The sequence below is a fragment of the Magnolia sinica genome, chromosome 12 (assembly GCF_029962835.1).
Source record: "Magnolia sinica isolate HGM2019 chromosome 12, MsV1, whole genome shotgun sequence".
In the NCBI taxonomy this organism is placed as follows: Eukaryota; Viridiplantae; Streptophyta; class Magnoliopsida; order Magnoliales; family Magnoliaceae; genus Magnolia; species Magnolia sinica.
This window is the reverse complement of record NC_080584.1, coordinates 16,845,788-16,869,697: the sequence shown is the minus strand read 5'-3', so window position 1 is coordinate 16,869,697 and position 23,910 is coordinate 16,845,788. Positions and strand designations below refer to the sequence as shown.

At 39.6% G+C, this 23,910-nt stretch overlaps 1 protein-coding gene across 1 annotated transcript in view; it reads right to left on the bottom strand.

Annotated features, from left to right (window-relative positions):
* The window catches only part of LOC131221024 (protein NAP1), an 88,939-nt gene that overhangs the window by 39,326 nt on the left and 25,703 nt on the right, over nt 1-23,910 (bottom strand). The window contains exons 7-11 of the mRNA XM_058216099.1: nt 17,668-17,752; nt 7,282-7,407; nt 7,020-7,127; nt 2,548-2,592; nt 2,325-2,467 (exon numbers count right to left, since the gene is read on the bottom strand). Coding sequence (XP_058072082.1) covers nt 2,325-2,467; nt 2,548-2,592; nt 7,020-7,127; nt 7,282-7,407; nt 17,668-17,752 — 507 coding nt within the window. The remainder of the gene's footprint in view (nt 1-2,324; nt 2,468-2,547; nt 2,593-7,019; nt 7,128-7,281; nt 7,408-17,667; nt 17,753-23,910) is intronic.

Sequence of the window (23,910 nt, the reverse complement as noted above, 5' to 3'; positions counted from 1 at the left end):
TAATCGATTTTTTTAAGGGAAAAAATGCATTGGCCCCATATTGGACATTACAGGCCCATTATGGGCCATTTTTTTGCAAATTAGGCATTACGACCCGAAACGTGTAACAGGCACCACCGTTATGTTACGCCGCGGTCATTACAACCATAATTTAACCGGTTTTTATTATCATGGATACAAGGTCTACACAACCTCCCAAAATTCCTTAGGGGCCATTTGGATGGGAGTAAATGGAAGTAAATGGGTGGAAATAGGAATAAATGGAGGTAAATGGTATTTGAGGTGTGTTTGGATGGAAGCAAATGCATGTAAATGAAATGAAACAGGAGTAAATGTGCATGTGAATGAAATCCTCTCCACGAGAGAGGATTTGGAAGTAAATGGGGTGAAATGCCTTTATGAGCTCCCTTGGAGAGTCACATGTGTAAACAAAGGTGCCGCTACGCACATGTCCACCATATACATGTCACACTAATGATATACCAAAATAAAGCAAATATCGGATACATCACTAAAATCACACCAAAAGAATGATCCAAACCGTCCAAAGGATAGCCATCTAAATGGATGGTTAAAAAACGTTGGCAAGTTTGGGGCCTACCCGAAACTTGAAATTTCCTCATTTGTGGCTAAAGTATATTTTGCAATGGGCTTATTATGAGTCCTATTCTCCTGCTCACCTGCACACCTTTGCACACGTGTCATGGGCCCAAAATCCGAACGGTCCATGTGATGCAGCACCCCATGAAACCCCTAGGGCCCAACTTTCAACCTTATCAAAACTCTGGTGGGCCATAGCAAAGAGAGGCAAATCAAGGGAATGAAATTGTTTCCATTTGCCATGGCCCACCAAAGTTTTGGATCAGGGTAAAAGTTGGGCCCAAGGGGTTTGATGGGGTGCTACATCACGTGGACCATTCAGATTTTGGGCTCATATAAGGTGAGATGAGTTCCCAAAAAGTTCTCACCGAGTTCTCATGAGAACTAGTGCGCAAGTGAGCATTTTTCGGCTTATTACAACCCTTCTATTAAATATCGGATATGTACGATGAGTTGAGATATACAAGTTGATTTGGGATATCACATATATTCCTGTGAATATATTGAAAAATTCAAATACATTCCAATTCCTCCCATTTACTCCCTTCCAAATGTAATATTTTGATTTCAAATGCATTTCATTTACTCCCATCCAAGCACATCTTTGCAAACCATTTACTCCTAGTTCATTTACCTCCAAATCCATTTCCCATTTACTTCTATTTAGAAGCTCCCAATTGAGCCCTTAATTTGCTCCCAGAAAATTCCACCAAGAGATTTAAGCCCCACTGCCCAACTTAAGATTCTTCCCCATACGATAAGAATGTTCCTCCATGTAAGTGGATTTTTTTTTGCAGAAGCTCTGGTTGCTATGTTCTCCAAATTGTCTAAAGACATGCAACAATCGCAAGGCATCAACGCTCCCTTTTTCTTTTCCCCCACTTAATTCCATGCCACATCAGGAAGAACCCCCTGAATCCCAGCTGGCATCACCCAATTGATCCTGAATAAGCCAAAAAATCTCCACTATATCTCCAACAAACTCCCAATGCAAAAATAAATAATCAGCCATTTCCTCATTGCAGAGACAGAATACAAAGATTGGGATTGATTGAATTTTTGTTTTGTAGATGATTGACAGTAAGGACCTTGCCCCTACCCACCAACCACCCAAAGGTGATGATCCCCTTGGAGGACCCAGGTAATACCATATAGGAGCCATTGGACTCGTCATCTACCTTCCCCACAAACTTCACATCACAGAGTAATAAATATTCAACTGAGAAATTGTCATTCTGCTCTAGGCACCAATGCCATCCATCTTTTTCTTCCACGATCGGGCTACACCCATCAAGCATAAGACAGACATATTCATCAACCTCTTTGACATAAAGAGCTCTCCTGAACATTGTAGACCTCACCACTTGCCCGCTTTCCATAAAACAAACTTGGGGTATCATTGATTCCCTATTTGATGCCACTTAGAACAATCTAGGAAAACTTGAATATAGAGGAGCATTATTGTGCCACAAAATCACCTAATTCTCCAACACTTGCCTTTGAGAATTCCATCTCTAGTTTAGAATTTGCCTTCCACAACCCCAATGCCCTATTTTGAGATTATGCCTTAGTATACCATCTCCTAACCTACTTCTGTATTTTACTTTCGCTCAACCAAAACAAAAATGAAACTGAATGCTATAATCAAAAGAAAAATACAAACAAAAGAAAAGCATAAGGAATGTAGTTTTGCTCATTTTAGCCTATAAAATTGAAGTTCATACCATATCATTTTTTCCACTTGCTTTGCAACATTATACTCCAAATCAGCTTCTTTTTGCTTTGTACGTCCAGATTTTGCCATCTTCTTTGATTCTAATATCCTCGGTAAAACATACAACTGATAATCCTCATGCAATAGTATATACTGCAATTTTAAGATTATAAACCATGGTCAACTAGCACGGAGAATAAAACAACCAGCATTGCTTGGTTAAAATAACTCACCTCATCCCTGAACAAGGGAAGAATTAAATTTTCCTTGAGTACAACCTGAAAACAAAACTATGAAAGGTAAGACGCATCTATGCATGATATATAAGTCATCCTAGAAGACACATCACACGGAGAAGTCAAAAGAGAGGCAAAACCAAATTGTATAACACAATAAAGAAAAAATTTGCTGATGAAGCATATTGTATTCCCATGGAAGCCAATCCCAAATCAGAGTCCATATGGGATCCAACTGATGGAGAAAGCTTGCATCATGGAAAAGGATTTATCTTTACCTAGAGGATAATGCTCGTGAAGTCAATACAATCCAATCTTCTGACTTACTACTAACCCCTGCTAAACATGCTATGGTGGTGGCTACAAAAGTTGAGCTAATTCAATGAGATTTTTACAGGAAGGGGGAGGGTGGAGGCAGTGTTTGAGTTGTCGGTATCGCTACAAGTTTCGCTGGGTAGAGATAAAGATATAATATCATTATCGCCGATAACTGGAAATGCAGGAAAAAGAGGGTAACATGGAGAAATTTGTGGAATTTTTCAGTGAAACTTTAAGACATGCCTAAATACATATATTTTATGGCTTGGGCCCAAAAATAAGACAAATCCACATCTCAAGTGGACATTAAACAGTGGTGATTGAAGGAGAAAACAAATATCAGCTTCATCCAAAGCTTTTATGACACCAAAGAAGTTTTTAATGTTGGCGTTCAATCATGCTAATTCTTGTGGTGTGCTTCACATGAGATTTGAACATACCTAATTTTTTGGCTCATACCTTAAAATGATATGAAAAAATGAATGAACGACATGGATAAACATAGACATCATTGTGGGTCCCCTGATCCACCAAGGTGGGTGGGACCCCTGACTGTGGGGCTCACAGTGATGCATGTGCCTTAAATCTACACCGTCCAACCATTTTCAAAGCTCAATTTAAGGCATAATCCAAAAAATGAAGCATGCCCAAATCTTAGGTGGACCACACCACAGGAAACAATCGTGATTGAATCCCCACAACTAAAAACTTCATGAAGTCCACCGGAATGTTTATTTGCCATCCAACTTGTTTATAAGGTCACAAAGACCTATATTAAGAGACCACACAAATATCAGATTGATCCAAACCTTGTGGCCCACAGGAAGTTTTTAATGGTCAATTACTACTGTTTCCTATACTATGGTCCATTTAAAATTTGGATCTGCTTCTTTTCTTTTTTTGGGGGGGGATCATGCCTTAAAATGAGTTTCCAATACAAATGGATGGCATGGATGTAGTCACATACGTCAAGATGGCCCCAGAGTCAGGGTCCACCAAAGCCGCTCGCTGTTACTCGGGTAACACCGTGTTATCTTTATCATGTGGGGCCCAATTTTATCGTTGCGATAAATCCACCCCATTCAGCTATTTCAAATAATCATTTTAGTACATGGTCCCAAAAATGAAGTAAATCCAAATCTCAAGTGGACCACACCAATGGAAACAATAGTGATTTAATCCCACCATTAAAAACTTTTTAGGAGCCATGAAAGTTTCCGATCAAGTTGATAATTTTGTTTTCATTTCATCTAGGTCTGTATGACCTAATCAAGAGGTTGGATGGCAGAAAAATATCACAGTGGCCCCACAGTGCACCAAGCCAAGGAAGTCACATGCCCACGACTTCATTGGGAAAAATCTTAAACAGATTGTGCACCGAGTAACTGAGTACGATGAGCGTATTGAGTAAAGTGTATAGGGCCCAACATGATTTATGTAGTTTATCCACTCCATCCATCTATTTTACCCTATAATTTTAGGGATTCATGTAAAAAATGAAGCATATCCAAACATCAAGTGGACCACACCATAGGAAACAGTGTGAACTGAACATATACCGTTGAAAAATTCTTACGAGCCACAAGCTCTGAATCAAGCTGATTTTTTATGTTTTACCTTCATCCATAGCTGTATGATCTAATGAACAATTTTGATGACCAAAAAAAAAAACAAACAAACATCGCTATGGGCCACCCTAGGAAGGTTTCATCGATGGAATCATTATTCTCACCGTTTCCTTTGGTGTGGTCCACTTGAGCTTTGGATATGCTTCAATTTTGGGATTAACCACTAAAATGATCTGGAAAATGGATGGACAGCATGGATAAACCACAAACATTTACGGTGGGCCCAAGAGAGTCTACTCAGTACGATTAAGCATACGAGTTACTCGGTACAAAAATAACGTGTTGATGTAGGGATGTCACCAAGTTATGTGGACCCACCATGATGTATGTGTTATATCTAAACCGTTCATCCATTTGGAGAAATCATTTTATGGTATGACCCAAAGAATGAGGCAAATCCAAAGCTCAAGTGGACCCCAACATAGAAAACAATGGGGATCGAACGCCTACCATTAAAAACTTCACAAGGGCCACAAGTTTTCAATCAAGATGATATTTATGATTTTCCTTTCTTCCCTGTTTGTGTGAACTTGTGAATAGGTTAGGTCTCAAATAAACATCGTGGTGGGCCCTAGAAAGGTTTCAACAGTGGGCGTCACTAGCCCCACTATTTTATGTCGTGAGGTCCACTTGAGCTTTGGATATACCTCATTTTTTTACTCATGGAATAAAATGATCTCACCAAATGGATGGATGGTATGAATATAACAAATATATCATGGTGGGGTCCACGGAACTTGGTGATGTAGCGAATCGCTACAAAGCCTTTCTGTACTATTCTGCATGCCCTATATCGTCAACAACTTGAAGTCGAAAAACCAATATAAAAAAAAAAAAAACCCCTGAAATTTCATTTGGAGGGAGATTCTCACCGAAGAAGAGGGATTTTTTAGGGAGGGTTTCAAAACCCTAAATGATTCCCAAATCGTGAGGAAATTCCCAAAATCCCTGATTTTCACCGAAATTTCAAGCTTCCAATCGAGAAAGGTTTCTTACCTCTGTGTGCAATATTCAAAGATCGGCATTGTCGTTCGAGGCATTCTTCCGACTTTTGAGTTTTGATCAGCCAGGTACGAGATCACTCTCGTGTATTTACAAAAATAGGGAAATCAAAGCGATCTTCCAATTTTATTTCCTGATTTTTACCTATTTATCGAAAAAAGGGGGTCGTTGGCTACCGTTTTCTTGTAATAGGTTATGTGGTTGGCGGCTACAGTCGATATTCTCGGCAATAACACAAAATTATCGACGATATCGCTGATATTTCGCCGATAATCTGGAGAGAAACGAAAATTTGGAGTATCGGTGTCGCTAGACTAGCGACACCGATATTATCGGCGATAATATCGACATTTCGTCGACAATGGCAACACTAGGTGGAGGCCATTAGCTTCACCTTATTGAATAGGGGGTGCATGAAAATCCCCCAAAAAAAAAAAATGTCATAAGTGGAACTTGTCACCTCTCTCAAAATGGTGGTTGAGATTTGAAGCGAAACAAATGCCTTGTGGAGGGGTACCATATCTAATACATGTTGAGAAGAAGGGCCAAGGCATTCAATAACTGCAATAATGGCCATAACAGCCAGTCATATGGACATTATGATACGAGCCATAACAGCCATTACGGCCCTATGACGGTTTTTTTTTTTTTTTTTTTTTAAAAAGAAAGAAACTATATTGCTCCATATTGGCCGGCAGGTTGAGACCGTTATAGGCCCGTTACAACTTACACGCCTTTTTTTTCAGGACGGCCATTACGGCCCCTCATAGCATAACAGGTCCCACCATTCCCGTTATCCAATGGTGGTTGACGTTTTTTAGTAAGGATGAGCTAGGTGCCGGCTGGAGTGATAAGGGGAATTAGAAGATGTGGAAAGAAACTAGTAAGATGAAGGTGAAACTGTCTTTAGACATCAGATAGAGGTTGGGAATGGGAAGAAAGTGAGGTTTTGGGAGAATTCACAGGCATGGGTATTGTTGCACAATGCACGAAGGGAAGTGGCAACAGATTCAGGTGTGGGAGCGGGAAGGTGGCTGCTTGAAAATGTTATCAACCATAAATCGATGGGAAATGGGAGCTGAATTGGGTGCAAAAGCACAAATCTGAAATGCAATTCAAAGAGCGGAATGGCATCCAAATAGAAACTTCATTCAACTAAGGGTGGGGTATAGATTAATTAAACAGGTATAGATAATCCTAACTATTTAAATCCAATAAGCATAAGTGGTCAACATTATAGTGGATGTATTGGTAAATAAAATGACAGGCAGTAATTGTTTTCAAGGTAGGGCATTTCAAGCAGTAACGTATAAGCTCTTTGTTAGTAAGCTTATCTAGAAAGATGCTCGTTCTATTCATCATTGCTCTTTTAGTGATATTCTACTACTAATGATTAAGAAAAGAAAAGACATAAAACATCAGCCATTTTTCCTCTTCTTTTTTCTTTTCTTTTTTTTTCTTTTTTTTTGAACGATAGCATCAGCCATTCCATATAGAAACTAAAAGGTGACAGAAACATACCATTGCGATATCGATGCTAGTGACCCGAAGTAGTTCACCAGGACAAACAAGATATCCAAATAGAACCCATTCTCGATAAGATGTGACATTTGCCAAATCTTGAGCCCTCTATAGAACAAAAAAAAAAAAAAAAAGTTAAAAAAAATTGAAGGGTTAATGTCACAATAGAATGGATTAAAGGACCATATCTATATCGATTTTATAACACATGGATAAATTTACAATCAACATTTTATTGTAAATTAAGGACAGATATGGTTACCATTGGGTGAGCAGAATTTGTTAGTATATCTGGATAACGAGGATGAAATGGACTTAGAAACCCTTCATTTCTCAATTTCTTGGTATCAACAGACAGAAATATAATAGGACCAACAGCCTCCAAGACCTGGAACAGCAAAGTAAAAAAATTGAAACTTTCAACATTAAAAATACATCCTTCAAAACAAGAAACTGAAGTTTATGCTTGCAAAATAGAGGACTTTCATATGAAAAATCCATTTAAGCAAAGAAGTACACACTATTGGTCAGCTTTAGTCCTTAATATTCAGGCAACTATTATTCGCTTACATAATGGAGATAAGCACTAGCAAACCACTGATTCTAGCAAAAGGACACATCATCTCACCATTCAAATGTTTCATTTCTCAAGTTCTAATTAATAACCAGTCCTCGTCAGAAAATGCAAGTGGGACATGCGTAACACATTTTATATCAGCTAGAAGATAAGATCATTTCCCATAGACAGTACCCTAGGCATGTAGGAAAACAAACGACTTGATCAAATGTCTACTAGTAACACCAATTTCACCCCTCCATCCCTCCTTCCCTCTCGACTTTTGAGTTCTTAAAGAACTTTAAAAATATACCTTGTTCAGGGCTAGAGGTAAATCAGCTATGGAGAATCCATTGTTTGGTGCCTCAGAACAGGGGTGGAGAATGGTGTTAAGAACCTAACCAAGACGCCAAAAGCCCCAGGGCTGATGGAACACGTCAAGCTAGGCTCTTTAAACCACTAGGATCGTAACATTCCACCACGCTCCGCAGCCGACGTCCATGGTGGCCCACTCTATGCCAGCACTCACTATGGCCTCTAGTCTAGGCAATCCTTTCCAGGGCATGGCGGCTGCACTCTGGTTATACAGGTAGCCCTTTCCACTTGGCAGTTGCCCTTGAGCTGCTCAGATAACCCTTTCCACGTCGTGGCGACTTTCGCTCTGGTCCAGGTTGCCCTTTCCATAAGTCACCCCTACCGTGACTCGAACATAAGACATGGTGTTGGCTTTGATGCCAATTGTTAAGAACCTAACCAATACACCAAAAGCCCCACGACTGATGGAACTCATCAAGCTAGGCTCTTTAAACCACTGGGATCGTAACAAATGCTGGTGAAGAATGGAGACCATGCCCGAAAGCTACGAGAGGCTGGGAGCTGAGGGGAAAAGAGGGGTTTCACCTTGGAAGAGGGGTTTCACCTTGTTCGTCAGCCATTTCCTAGAGTGGGCAGAACAGATTTTTGACACTATTTTGGTAAATTGGGGAAGGTTAAGGGGGCTGTGATCCCCCGCCTTAAAGGAAAAGTGGAAATCAGGGGGCTTTACTTTTGTTCGATTTGAGCTTTAGGAAGAGACTGAGAGAGCTATCACTGACTTACATAGAAGATGGATTATCAGGAAAGATATTGCTCATTGATTTGGCAAAGTACAACCCAAAGTATATAAGTAAGAAGAAGAATCCCCCTGAAGAGAATGACCGAATAAGCCCTCTTAACTATATAGCTTACAAGGCGGTAAAGAAGGCATCAATGGTGGTTGTTGGAAAATTCTATAAGGAGACGATTAAACCAGGGGCTATCTAACAGAAGGGGATGCTAGCCGCTAGGAACGCTCAAACATCATTTGGGAGAGAAGGGAAGGAAGAGGCAATCAAGGTGGTAGAATCGAAAGGCAAACGGAAAGTGGTCATTCCTTTATCGATTGTAGAGGAAGTTCGGGTAGAGTTCTGTTTGATTTTGGTTTGCGAAATGCGAAGCAATATCATGTCTCAGTCAAAGGTGGATGCAGGCATAAGGAGAGAAGGGGTTTTCTAGAGAGAGAGAGAGAGAGAGAGTTCTAGCTATGCAAACTTAATTATTGGGAATTTTGGATTAAGGTTGCAGACCACACTAGCTTGGATAGAATCATGGTAGCTAGTGAAGTCTTGGCTACCGAACTGATCAAATCTCTCCCCACAGGTGGTGTGATTCGTCTCTATTGGGGCTGGAGGAGTAATGGATTAGCCTCTATGGCATCCCGATTGATCTATGGAAGGAAGAGGTGTTCAAGGTTGTGGAATCCTGTGTGGGAGAAGTTCTAGCTATAGAGAAGAAATCTCTATTAAAAGAGGATAGGACCCTGGTTTGCATGAAGATTTACATAAAAGGATGGATGCCGCTTCTGAATAGTCTTGATATTTAAGTCTCAAAGAGCCCGGATTCCTTTCAAATCTAGTTGGAGAGTGCGCCTTTCAGGAAGAGTAGGAGAAGCAGGAGGGATGGAAGTCGAAGGCGGGACACATCTGGCTCGACCTCCATTAGCGACATGGAAGAAGGCACATTGGGTCGAATGTCTCATGAACTACCATTCTAGGGCTAGGATACATGTCGTTCTCCAGATGGAAGAGAGGATAGGCTGCTGGATTTGACAATCCAGCCCATAGAGAGTAGAAGAAAGTTCGCACAGCTCTTTGCACACGTGTGGTGGCTATGGTTGGCACATGTGCGATAAGTGAGCTAACATCCCAAGATATAGATAAAGACTAAAAGAGACCTAAGATTCTCGCCTCCTCTATAGCTGGTCCATCCTCCAAAAGGAAGTAAGCGATCGAGGTGAATTCCAATGAGCCTGAAGCTTAGGAACCTCTTCCAAGACCAGAGCTCGATCAATGCAATGTAGCACAGGTTCCTGAATCCTCATCTTCTAATTTGTTACCCTTCTATCCCCTCTTCATTGTAAAGGTGGGATACATCAACACTACCTGTGCTTTTTGTATTGCAAAGGTGGGATAAAAGATATATTTTGGGATATATCGGCCAATATCATTGATACTGAAAACATTGTTCCTAGATATCCTAATAAAGACAGCATGTAGCCAAGAATACGTAATTGCCTCCTCGATGGTTCGTTTCACAAGGAGGATCCAGGAGAGTCATCTTCTTCACCAAGAAGAACCTTTACTTCCTTGAAGGAACATGTTATTCAAAGACGATTATGTATCAGTCATATCGGCTGATATGTAAAGGAAACGGTCAGCCTCGTTACGCGATACAAGGTTGAATCGGTTGTAAAAATATGGGCACTATCAGCCCATACGAGGCAATACACCCCCTATTAGTACCGTTACAATTGTGATATGGTTGTTACAAGCCAATACAGCCAACCAGGATCAATCCTATAGGCCTTCCTACGAAGGATCCTCAAAGACTACATCATGTCGCTCATCATTATATCACTCTCGGCTAAAGAGAAGTTAGCAGAGAAGGATATAAACCCTTCTCCCATTCACCACACTTACAATCTAGAGATGTCTCAACCAAAAATCCCCTTGTCACCAAATAGTGACAAAGATGAGAACAAATTTTTGCACCCATTGGAGATTCTCTCGAAAGCTTACCGGTTATCACCCAAATGATGATACCACTCAGCAAAAGCACCTCTACCCATTGAAACATATCACTACAAAGACTTCTTCTATGATCCATCTTCACTACCAAAATGGTGATGGAACCATGTAGATTGTGATTTTACAACCATCAAGATGCTCCTCTAATGAACATTCTCTACGTACCAATTTCACCATAATGATGAAACCTGCTGCATATCTTTCTCTTTTTTTTATGGAACTTGATGGGCGAGCAATCAATTTCATCACTCCAGAAGCAACCATGCTTCAAAACTTTGGAAGGCATGCAAAATGGTGATTTTTTTTCAACCTCACCAAATGGTTGTTGTGCAAACTTTTGCTAAATAGGGAAAAAATACTCTTTAACAAAATTGAGCAAACACTGTTTATCAAAAATCAACCATGGAGGCTTGATATGCAAACCAATGTAATCTCTAACACTCGAGAAAATCAATCATGGAGAGAATCTCAAAATTATATATGCTCCAAGATCCTATACCTTACCCCTCAAGGTATTCCATAATGGTAACGGTGGCCGTAACTACCACCACTATTATCATTATGATACACGCCATACCGGTTATTACAGTTTTATTTTATTTTTATTTTTTTAACTTATTTCAGCCAATTTTTCTGTAATGGCACCATTATCATTCCATAAAACCGTTATAGCCGTTACATAACCATTTTGAAATACCTTGTTACCCCTCCTATTAACACCTATATGTGCCACTAGCCATCTGTCATGTTCCCAAGCCCAATGTCATTCCTTTATTCCCTAAGTGCATCACATGTCATGACCTACCACCACTTACCTCCACCAGCCTTTTCCTACACCCAATACCCTTTACTCTCTCAGACCCCATGTCATAACCAATCTCCACTTTCTCTCCACCACCTACAACCAACCTTCCAAGTTCATATCCTTCCGTTATTTTCATATCAAGGGATTGAGATTCAAGAGGAGCACCAATGACCATTTTATCTTTTATAGAATAGTTCTAAACAATGTTGTCGAATCGCATATGCGATCATGTGCGATCGCATATGCCTATAGGCATATGCGATCGCCTTTTTTTTTTTAGAAAAAAAAAAAATTATATATAAATATATATAGGGAAAAATTCAAAAAAAAAATGTAAAAAAATATAAGAAACTAAGAAGAACTTTTCTAAGTTAATAGATAACTAATTTTACATATTTAAAATACATTTGAGAGAGATAAATCAATTAAACAATGAATTAAACATCAAGTCATCCACATTTAACAATATAGTTAACAAGAAGTAACAACAAAATCAATAAGCTATTTATTTATTATTGTAGGAAATCAACAAGCTATCTTCCTTGAAACTTAGAAGTGTTTGAATCTTGATCTTCCAACTTCCAAGAGAGAGGGAATGTAGGAGAAAGTGAGATTAAGATCACTTGGAAGTAGTAAATACAAGAGAGAGAGAGAGAGAGAGAGAGAGAGAGAGAGAGATTAAGACCACTTGTAATTAAGAAATGTAAGAGAAAAATAGAGTAAGAGAGTTTTGAAGTGAGAATATTGCAAATGGAGGAGATTTGGAAGCCTTTTTATAGGCAAAATGTTGTTTTTTTTCAAAAAATAAAAAATAAAAATTGAATGTGCCATGGCCAATATGCGATCGCATATGTTGTATGCGATCGCATACATCACATATGTGATCGCATATTTTCGCATATGTGCCATGATCGCATATGCGATTTGCATATGGATATTCACGTATGTGATCGCATATGCGCGACAACAATGGTTCTAAACATTGATATTGTTACGCATGAGAGTCTATATTGTGGAAACTATAACTTGTTTATTTCATTGACAATATTCCTGAAGTGGGACATCTAAAGGAGATCTATAACAAGCAGGAGTTCTTTAGAAGATCTATAGAGACATACATCTTAACAAAGAAGGGAATATCCTAATCTAGGAAGATTAACCTAACCTACTCTAACATCCCCCCTCAAACTCAAGCTGCTTTAAAAGGAGTAACTTGAGTTTGAGAGGTGGCATATCAGCTCAGTCGAAAACTAATATAATATGGGCATATCAGATTTATATTGGTTGAAATTCTTTTAAGCCAAAAAATAATAATAACAATTATAAATCAAATTTGGACCTTAACGGTTGTATCAATGTCGATACACCTCGTAACAGCTGATATGGACCAATTTCTATGGCATGGCCTGATTCGGCCCGATTTCATGTGTCATATCAAGCCGATACAGATAAGACAATTCATACTAGGCCCCTCCTTTCATTGGTTTAAAGGTAAAAACTCTAGAAGAACCTCTCTCAACCGCCATCTCTCCCTTAGCCATATATAGCTACACCATACCAAGCAATGAAAAAAACACCACGCTGCACCCCAAACTGCCGCCCAAGCCCATGGTATTAAAAAATGGCTATGTAGTGGTTGTTATGTAGTGGTAACAGTAGGAGCCATTACATGATACAAGGCGGTAACGGCCATTCTAAAAACAATGGCATGTACAGCTGTAACAAGCCAATGCAAGGCCAATACATTAAATGACCATTGTGGGGCTATAACGGCCGTTATGGCCACCATTACCTTTATTGAATACCTTGCCCAAGTCCCACTGTACTTGATCAAACCCACTAACTAAAAAGACCTACCACACCAAAAACACCACCTCCAAAATCACATCCTTTATCTTCATCCCAATAGCACAATCATAGAAGTCATTTTTCAGCTTATATTTGTCTAACATCTCACGATCTCTATTATCTTCCTAAGAGTGAAATCATTTTGATTTTTATTTTATTTTTTTGGAGAGAACAAAAAATTTATTAAAACTCACAAAAGCAAGGTAAAAACAGGGAGCCCAAACAGAAATGCAAAAACAAGACTACCTAGGAGGCTATAACGCGATAGTATCAACTAGAAATAAACCACTGAATTTCCATAATTGTGACATCTACATCCACCCTTTCATTCTGAAAACAGCATCCATTCCTGACTCCCCAAATAGCCCAAAGCACAGCCATTAAAGTCAGCCGCCGCTTTGATTTTCTAGATTTTCCCACTCCACCCCCATGCCAAGCCCACAACACTTCCTCCATGGACTTCAGCATGACCCAATCCATTTGAAGCTCATTCAAGAAGTGATCCCAAACCTTTCTAGCGAATAGGCAATGAAGAAGAGGTGATCGATGGAATCTGTGTCAGCCATACACATGACACAAATATTAAGGAAGACTAGAGAACTCCTCTGAAGGGTGTCAATAGTAAGAACCTTTTTCCAGCCCACCAACCAAACAAAGGCTACCACACGAGGAAGGGCTCCATAGAATCACTGATGGAAAGGATGTGATGGCATGTAGGAGCGAGACGATAAAGCAACAACCTATGAAATGACTGAACTGAAAATTTACCCGAATGGTGAGCTGGCCAAATCATCTAATCTGAATCAAGAACTAAAGTGTTGAAGTCCTTAAGGACCAACAACCTTGTAAGTTCAACAATCTCATCATCCGTCATATTCCTTCAGGAAGGAGGGCTCCAAACAGTTTAACTACCGAGAGAAGAAAAACATTTCACCAACAGGATGAAGCGATTCAGAGCGAGGCAAGCAACCAAAGGAAAAAGATCATGAAGCACACTACCTTGACACTAAGAATCCACCCGTAACCGGATGTGTCTCCCATTGCCAAGTGAAAAAACTATACCCCTATGAATCAAATGTTCCATTGCTATGATCGCCTTCCAACTGCTTGAAGCTTTATATAGGGAGAATCTCTTCACGAACCAATCTCCCTCTTGCACTCCATACTTACTAGCCATGACCTCCCTCCACATTCTTTCAAGCTCATTACTAAATCTCCAAATCCATTTCCTAAGAAGAGCAATATTCATATCGTCCAACCTTTTAAGGCTAGCCCGTCCCGCCACCAGCGGTTTGCAAACCTCATCCCATTTAAGAAGGTGGAACCTTCTGCTTTTCGATGCACCTCTCTAGAAGAAGTCCCTTCTCAACTTCTCAAGTGTATCCAGCACCGCCTTAGGACACTTGAAAAGGGACAAAGTAGACTTGCATATTGGAGAAAGTCATCTTAATGAGGGTTAGGCGCCCACTAAAAGATAAGTACTTGTAGTTCCAGCTTGCTAATTTCCTTTCAGTCACCTCATCCGACAAGTATTAAGCCAACTTTCTGATGCAAAGAAAGAGCCCCAGATATGTTGAAGGGAATGATCCCACTTTGCACCCCAAAATGTTCGTCAACCGACACAAATAGTACCCCACTCACGTGAATACCCAACATTTCCAATTTCGAGATATTGATTTTCAGACCTGAGACCACCTTAAAACAAGCAGTAATTTTTCAAAGGTTATCCACTAGCGTTGCCTCCACATCACAAAATAGCAATGTATCATCCACATACTGAAGCTGACTGATGTGAAAACCGGAATATGAAATCTTGAAACCATCAAAGACACCATTGTCCAAACCTTTCCAGAGCATCATGCTAAGGGCTTCTCCATCCACGAAAAACAAATACCAGTATAAAGGATCCCCTTGTCGAAGACCTCTAAAGGTCCAAAAGAAACCTTTGGGAGATCCATTGATTAAAATGGAGAAGAGGTTGATTGCACATGTGCCCTCATCCACCTCCTCCACTTATCACCGCAACCCAATCTGAGAAGCATGTAATCTAGAAACCTCCAATCAACGTGATCATGAGACTTTTCAATGTCCAGCTTTCATACTATCCCGTTTCTCTTCTCCCTAAGCATTGCATCGACACATTCACGAGCAATAAGCACCCTATCCAATATCCATCTACCTGCAATGAAAGCACCTTAATTATCTGAGATGATCTTTGGCAAAACTTCCCTGAATCTGGATGCAAGGATCTTAGCTAATATTTTGTACGGAGCACCAATTAAATTGATAAGCCTAGAATCTTTGAGATTTTCTGCCCTCTACTTTAGGAATCAAATCGATAAAACAAGCCCCAAGCTTAGGTGAAAGACGACCACGTTCGAAGAATTCAGAGATAAAATCCATCACATCCTTTTTTCACCACGTGCCAAAACTTTTGAAAGAAAAGAATGGGAAACCCATCCGGCCCAACGGCCTTATCCCTGGACATGGAAACTGTCGCCGCCTTGATCTCTTCTTCCGATATCAACGTTTCTAAAGAGGGAGAATTTGCACTTGCCAACTCTTGGAATTGTAAGTTGTCCAACCTTGGCCAACCCCATTACTCACCAAATAGAAGATCTTTGTAAAATTGCACTATAGAGTCGTAAATCTTACTTTTCTCCAAAGTCCTTGAACCATCAACAATAAGGGTAGATATTATGTTGGATTAAGCCTAAGCACTAGCGATGTTGTGAAAGAATCAAGTATTCTTGTCCCCTTCTTTAAGCCACAACGCTCTCGATCACTGGCGCCATTTAAATCTCCTCTTCTTTATAACGAGAAGCTAGGGATAAAGATTAGGCAGCCCTTTTGTCTCTAGCTTCTAGAGACAAACCACCGGCCTCTTCTAACATATCCAGGTTGTGAATTTCAACCACCATTCTATCGAACTCCACCTCTTGAGCACCAAGCACTTCCTTTCTCCACGCATTGATTTTCGACTTCAGTAATTTCAGCTTCCTATGCAGCCTAAAGTTGGCATATCCGTCAACCAAGAAGGAAGACTACCAATCCGCCACAAGCTGGCAAAAGCCGTCTATTCCCAACCAAGACGCCTCAAATCTGAAAGGTCTCGGGCCCCAATTTTCCTCGACAACTTCCAAAACTATGGAACGATGATCCAATAGGGTCCTTGGCAAACCACGCTGACTAAGTTCCAAAACTATGATTCCTAAGAGTGCAATCATAGGAATTATTTTTAAGCTTTTTGTTGATCCAACCCTAATAATGAATAGGAAGAAGCATCAGCAACAAGAGATAGAGAGAGAGAGAAAGAGGGATCCTTACTCTTGCTCCGGTGGTAGACTCTCAGGAGTTTCAACACCCGGTCAAGTGTTCGAGTATCCATGGGTGGTGAAATCCCATACGGCGTGAGTGTGTGGGGGTGTGTGTGCGTGTGTTAAATAAAAATAAATAAATAAATAAATTTATATATATATATATATAGAGAGAGAGAGAGAGTAGGTAGGTGTCTCAGCCTTAACCTGCAACTAGACCTGAGCTAGAGAGGGAGCAGGTAGGAATGTAATAGCTTAACTTGCAACTAGGCTGAGATTAGTTTGTCTACCCCATTAACCATTTCTTTTAATCATTTTTCTTCAAATGTTGAAAAAATGTTTTATTTCAAAAGGTTGAGTAACAGCCTTGTCAAACATAGTGCCAACTCCACAAAGCTAACCTTAGTGACAGAATATTCACTTCATTTGCTGAAAACAAACTGATACGTGACGTAACACATCTGTACGCACATATCCAGACATGGGGAACAAAATACAGCGAAGCAACCACCTATCCTACCAATATAAATAAGACTTGAATTATATGCTTTGTGCAAATAAAATAACACGAGACATAGGAGACTGAAGGCATCAATTGGCAAATTGATGCATATGGCCATATAAATATGTCGTCCAACACAATTTATGTAGGACAAGCTTCCAATCATCTACGACATTCCATAGAAACAAGCCTGCAACCATCTAAAACTTGTACCATGAGTTGGGCATGCTGGTCAGATTATGATGTAAATAAATCTGAAACCAATGAGTTGGGTCCTTGGTATCTATTTGAATGAAACAGAGAAAGCATGGTCAAAACAGCATGAAATATAGTGAAATAAGCTCTCCGGAAAACTATAACTATTGTATGAGATTTCAGCTAATGAACCCAGAAGAAATAATATAACGAGCATAAGTGCAAAATGTTGCTTAACGCAGAAAATGAGTGATACATGCAAACGTTATCAAGAGAAAATATATTCCCATCATTAAAACATGAAAAGATCAAACATTTTACTTCTCCAATACGGGGGCTGACGAAATTAAGGTCCTCATGCAATCCTTTCAATGGTGGATCATAAGAGTCTATGAATTGAACCAACCTGCCATCCAAAAGTTAAAGGAAGTTAGGTGTTTCATTTTCATGGGTTAAAGATCACAAAAAGACGTTATTCTTCAATTCGTCATCATGATAAACCATGACCAGCCTAATCATAACAATGATCTATGACGATTGTCAGTCCAATCATAAAAATATCTACAACAATTGTCAATTTTGATATAAAGTATGGACTAACCAAAGGCTTTGATGTGAAGAAAGTTGGGAGGCAACTGGGCTGGGCCCAGCCTGACTAAAGTCCAGCCAGTTTTAGGCTGAGTTTCGGCTGAGCCTTAACGGTCAAGTTCATATTATTGCAGATGCGTTGCTATCGCTCCCTTATAGCAAACTCACACCGTAATCTAGCCTCCCACAGTCAAACTCATGTACTTAAACTGTCTTTAAAACATAACTTTCATGGTTCAATGAGTGATTTACCCCAGCACGTAATCAAAAAAATAATAATAAAATAAAAATTAATCCCAGTTCCATAATATACAAATTCTAGCTTTTCTTCCTCTTCTTTTTTCCTTTTTGGGGGACTTACATAGGCATATAGTTATGTTACAATACTTTGAGGTTTGTTTGGTCCTATTGTTAGTTGATTGGACTTGGGCTATGTAAGTTACTTTCAAGTATTGCCTCAAAAGAAGCTTTCTGGAGTTACCATCAAAATCATATATGTCAATCAACTACTGTATGTGTTACAGCTTCCAGCATGGTACCTTAATTTTGAAAATTGGGAACTTAAATAATATGGCCACTAGAGTTAAATGCAACGAGTATCCATGAATACCCTCTAAAGAAATAAAAACACATCTTTCAACATTCACCCCAATGTTGAGTGTGTCAAATGATTGAAACGGTCAAGTTACTTTTATTTAAGCCAGTCAAACCAATCTTTAGCATGAAGATATCGGTGTCTAGCAATTATGCGGTGTGTGTTTGTGTGTGGGCCTATGAGTGATCCCACGAGTACCTACACCTAGGCCTTGTGTATTATGAGCCTCAGTCTTAGCCTTTTTCTTGTTTTATCTTTATTTTTATGTTTTTCTTATTTGTCACGTCTTTCTTTAGTTTTCTCTCCAATACGGGCATATATGTAATTGTGCCCTTCTCCTACTGTTATAAATAAAGTAGAGGTTCTTTTCTCTCTCAAATTCTCTACTCTAACATGGTATCAGAGCTAAAGTGCTCCTAGGGTTCGTACTTCTTCATCTTTCCTTCTTTTTCTTCTTCTTTCTTTCCTTCCTTCCCTACACAACAACTTCTTATTAACCATTTTTCTTCCACCCTTCTTTCTTCTTTTTCATTCTTTTTTATCTGTTTTGAGAGTCGTGAGGCCTTTTCAACACTGACTCGTTGTGATTCGTGAGAAGGAGGTGGCTTGCGGCTGGATTTTTTTTTAGGGTTTTGAATCATGTGTTGCTGGATTTGAAGCCTCTTTGATATGTGATTGAAGCCCTTGATGATTTTTCTGTTGTCCAGTTAAAGATGTTGCTCGAAATTCTAGTTCTATTATTTTTCTTTTTTCTTTTTTTGAAGAATTTTTCTTAGGGATTTGTTGTTTTTTACTGAATGGTTGGACATATTGCTGGATGTCCAAGTTTAGCAGATTTTTTAAGTCATTTTTTCCTCTACATTTTCAACATCCAGTTTCCAGCAGGAGTTTGTTGGTTATTGTCGTTTTGGCTTCTTTTTATTTGCTTGTCTAGCTATAAGGCCGTTCCTCTTATACTTGGTTCTCACTATTTTTTGAGATTATATATGGCCTCTTCATCGACTTTTGAGGCAGTTGATCTTGTTAACTGTAAGATGGAACGGTTGATTTTTTATTCTGAAAATCTTGGTTTACAGATTACCACACATAAAGTTAAGTCCAGCAATTAGCCAATTACCTTTAATGGTTGAAATTCGTTGAGATGTTTATTGAAGGAAAACAAAAGTTAGGGTACATAGATGACAGCATCACAAAACCTGGACCTGATCTGCTAGTCATGCCCTGGCTTCTGAATTCAATAGAAGCAAAGGTTAGTGAAGGTCTTTTTTTGTTATCTAATGCTCATAAGATTTAGTAGACAGCCCATAAACTGTATGTAGATCAAAATAATATGGCTCGAATTTACAATATTTATCAAGAAACTGAAGACGAGGGGAGCAATTAGTGTCTGATTATTATGCCACGATGCGCAGTCTGTGATGAGAATTATCCTTTCTAGAGGATCTTCAGTCTGTGTGTTCCACAGATGCAGAGGCATATAAAAAAAGCATTGAGAAGAAAAGAATCGTTTAGTTATTAGCAGACCTTTAATACAGAGTTTGAACTAGTTCGCATCTAGATTCTCGGCTTATTTACCATCACTTAATAGCATGTGTGCACTATTGTTGCATGATGAGAAGCATCACATTGCTATTAGATCGGCTGTGGATGAAAAATCTGCTCTAGTGATAGGTTTTTGAAATTCTGACAATGCTACTGCTAGATGTGGTAGAGGGTTGGGAAGAGGAGGACGTGATGGTGGCTGTAGTCGTGGTCATGGTATTAGTTGTGGTCGTGTCATATATTGATTACCCACTGTGGTATATAGGGACATACTAAGGATTATTGTTGGGTTCTTCATGGTAGAAATGTTGCTCTCTATCAAAATAACGCTTGGGAACTCACCAGTCTACCTGCCAATAAATGTGTTGTTGGTTCCAAGTGGGTGTACACCATTAAGTTTTACCCTAGCAATACTATTGAACGTTTGAAGGTTCACTTGGTTACCAAGGGATGTACTTAAACCCTTAGTGTTAATCATATTAAAACATTCTCTCTTGTTGTCAAGTTAACTCTATTCGTGTTACCCTTTTTGTGATTGTTAATCATGGTTAGCCCTTCTTCTAACTAGACGTTAAAAATACCTTTCTTCAAGGTGATATCACAGAGGACGTAAATATGGAGCAACCACCAAGATTCTTTGTTCAGGAGTAGTGAGACAAGGTATGTAAATTGAGAAAGGCGATATATGAGTTAAAGCAATCTCCACGTGCATGGTATGACAAATTCAATAAATTTGTGATGAACTAGAGCTTTACTCCAAGTCATGCAAATCATTCCAGCTTTTGTATGAAAAGGCATCGCAGGTCTAATTACATTAGTATATGTTGATGACATTGTTGTTATAGGAAGTGACGATGGAGGGATTAAAGAGCTGAAGAAGTATATTTGGTGGCATTTTCTCAGAAAAGATATAAGTTATCTTCGATACTTTTTCAATATAAAAGTTGCCAGATCAAAGGAAGGAATTAATTTGTCCTAACGGAAATACGTTTTGAATTTTCTTATAGAGATTAGTATTCTTGGTACTAAGCCAGATGATACACCAATGGATCCGCATTACAAACTTATTGTTAATCGAGGAGATGTATTTAAATATTCGAGGAGGTATAGAAGATTGGTTGAGAAATTAATCTATTTAATTATTACTTGCCCAAACATATCTTATGTTGTGAGTGTCATGAGCCAATTTATGAGCTCTCTGAGAGTACCTCACATGAATGCAGTCATTTGGATTCTACATTACCTTAAAGGAGCACCAGGTCAAAAAATTCTATACAGACAGAATAATCATCTTCAAGTCATTGGGTATTCTGATGTGGACTGAGCAAGTCTTTTAACAGATAGGCAGTCTAACACTGGGTATTGTATGTTTGTACGAGGAAATCTAGTTGTGCAGAAGAGTAATGATGGGGACATCACGCGCACACGTGCATGCACGCCACCCCCTACGCACGTATGCAAGGAGAGGGAGGGCCCCACCGTCGATCTGGATCGATGACGACGTCCAGGGAGGGCCTCCTAGTTAAAAGACGGAGTTTGGTTCATTGAAGTGGGCCCGATAATTAAGTAAAGCCCATCATGGGATCTCATGATCGGGACCCACTAGTCGGATTAAGTTCATATTTTAGGTTTTGCTTATTTATGTTATTTAGAACATCACGAACGCTTTATATTTCTTTAATTGATTTTTATTTTAGTTTACTTCATCGCCAAGTAATAGTGCGAATTTTGGAGTATAGGGTTTTCCCTGTAAATAGGTGCCCCTTTGTAATTCTTTTGATTCATTCAAGTTTAATAAAAATTCTTGCAAGTTTTTTCTATTATCTGAGTTTCTGAGTTGTGGAAAAATTCAAGTGAGTGCGAAGCCCTCCCTTTTCGAATGGCTAAATTCAAGTGGGTGTGAAGCCCACCCTTTTCAAACGCCTAACTACCATGGTGCGAAGGCACATTTATCCCAATCCGCCCCTCCATCTTATTTCATCTATCCTTCGATCATCTTCACCTCAAATCCACTTGTTTTGCAACTGTTTGTCTTTTTACAGCCAGTTTCCAGAATCTGGCCCTGTAGGAGGGCTGAAACTTCGACAGAGAACCGCTAATCAACCGTACGTCGAATCGCCATCAAATTTGGAGGGTTTGGAGACCCCCCTGGCCGACCAAGGCCAAGAAGTCCCTTTTGGGATTCTGGCCTCCTCCACACATGTGGCCCCTTACTGCGCACATGCGCCGGTACCTTACCCCGCTGCCACCACGCAGGATCTGTTCCAAATTCAGAACTTCCTTCTCTTTTCATTTTTCTTACCTAGTTTCATAACCCTAGTCTTAGTTTGCATTATCTATAATTTGTTTTCCCTTTTTTCTCATCCTAGGTTTCCTCGAATTGAAATAGGAGAATCCTTTGAATTATGGGCTGATTACTATGCATGTGTGGCTGAATTCTATTTCCCTTTGAGTATCGTTTGGCTTATAATTTTTATTGTTCCAGCCCTAGCCTGTGTAGGCCTGGACCGGCATAGATTCCCCTTTATTGAATGTTTGGACTTTCTTATGGGATATAGAATTTGTGTAGTTGTTTCAGAACTAATGTAATCTTAAGCCTGAATTCTAGCACATCACAATTGAATTTCATGTCCTGCATCAAATTTGGTATCAAAGCCTAGGGTTCTTATAGGGGAATACATCACGTATTTAGGGTTTAGTTTGTTTAAGTCCTTCATGCATCCAGTTTCATCACATGTAGCTATTTAGAAGCCCGTAGTCCCTGATATTAGTTGCTGAAATTTCTGTTAGCAGGGAATTAGCAATTCACATTGCTATAACTTTCTGTTATTCCCTTATTTTGACAACCATGTTGCTAGATTTTAGTAGCACTGCGTAGTTTCCCTCATATAGTCTCATAAGATCATTTAATCCTATTTAGTTGCATATAATCGTCATAGAAAGTCCTTAGGTGGGGTTAACAAGTGTATGCCCACACGTCTGGGTCATGGTTTTGGCTTGCACCCTACACTAAACATAAAGCAACTGCTAGAGTCACTAAACAAACTGTCCCAGCAGATTGAGTCTTTGGGTAAGCGCTGGGAACAATATATAGACTAACGCTTTAATCAATTTGATGTGCGCATTACCCAACTAAAGGCCTCCGCCAGGACAAACCCCACCAATGGGGTAGATGTCCAATCTCAGGTAGGTGGCTAAGAGGATAAACCAAGGAATGGAGTTGGCCAAGGAATCAGTTATGGGCATGCACCCACCCCATGAGGGACATCAAGACCACTATTTTGAGGGGTACAACATGTGCGGCCTTTTGGCTGAAGAGAGTGCACCAGAGGCTAGTGTAGAGTTACCCACTGAGAGCATTCCGGTAGTGGATGAGTTTCGTAATGTACGTCCTAATGATCTACCGAATGAGTCTCCCTTAGGAGGGATATAGAGAGCACTAGAACATGGGACACCGTAATACCTACAGGTGAGTTTGCGTTTAATAGTTCTGTCGATAGGTCCACAGGTCCCAGTTCTTATGAAGTCGTTATTGGTTATAAACCTAAGAAACCTATTGATCTTCTCCCTATGTCACTGTCCCATAGGCCATCAGAGCCTGCAGAGTCTTTTACGCATCACATTCATTCATGGAATCAAGAAATCAAGCAGAAAATCACTACTAGTAATGAACATTACAAATTTTCTACAGACCAGCATAAATGTTTCAAGGAATTCAACGTAAGGGACTCTGTGATGATCCACATAAGACCCGAATGGAATCCTCCGGAGTCGTTTGTAAGTTACACGCACGTAGCGATGGACCCTTCAAAATTATAAAACAAAATGGTCTCAATATG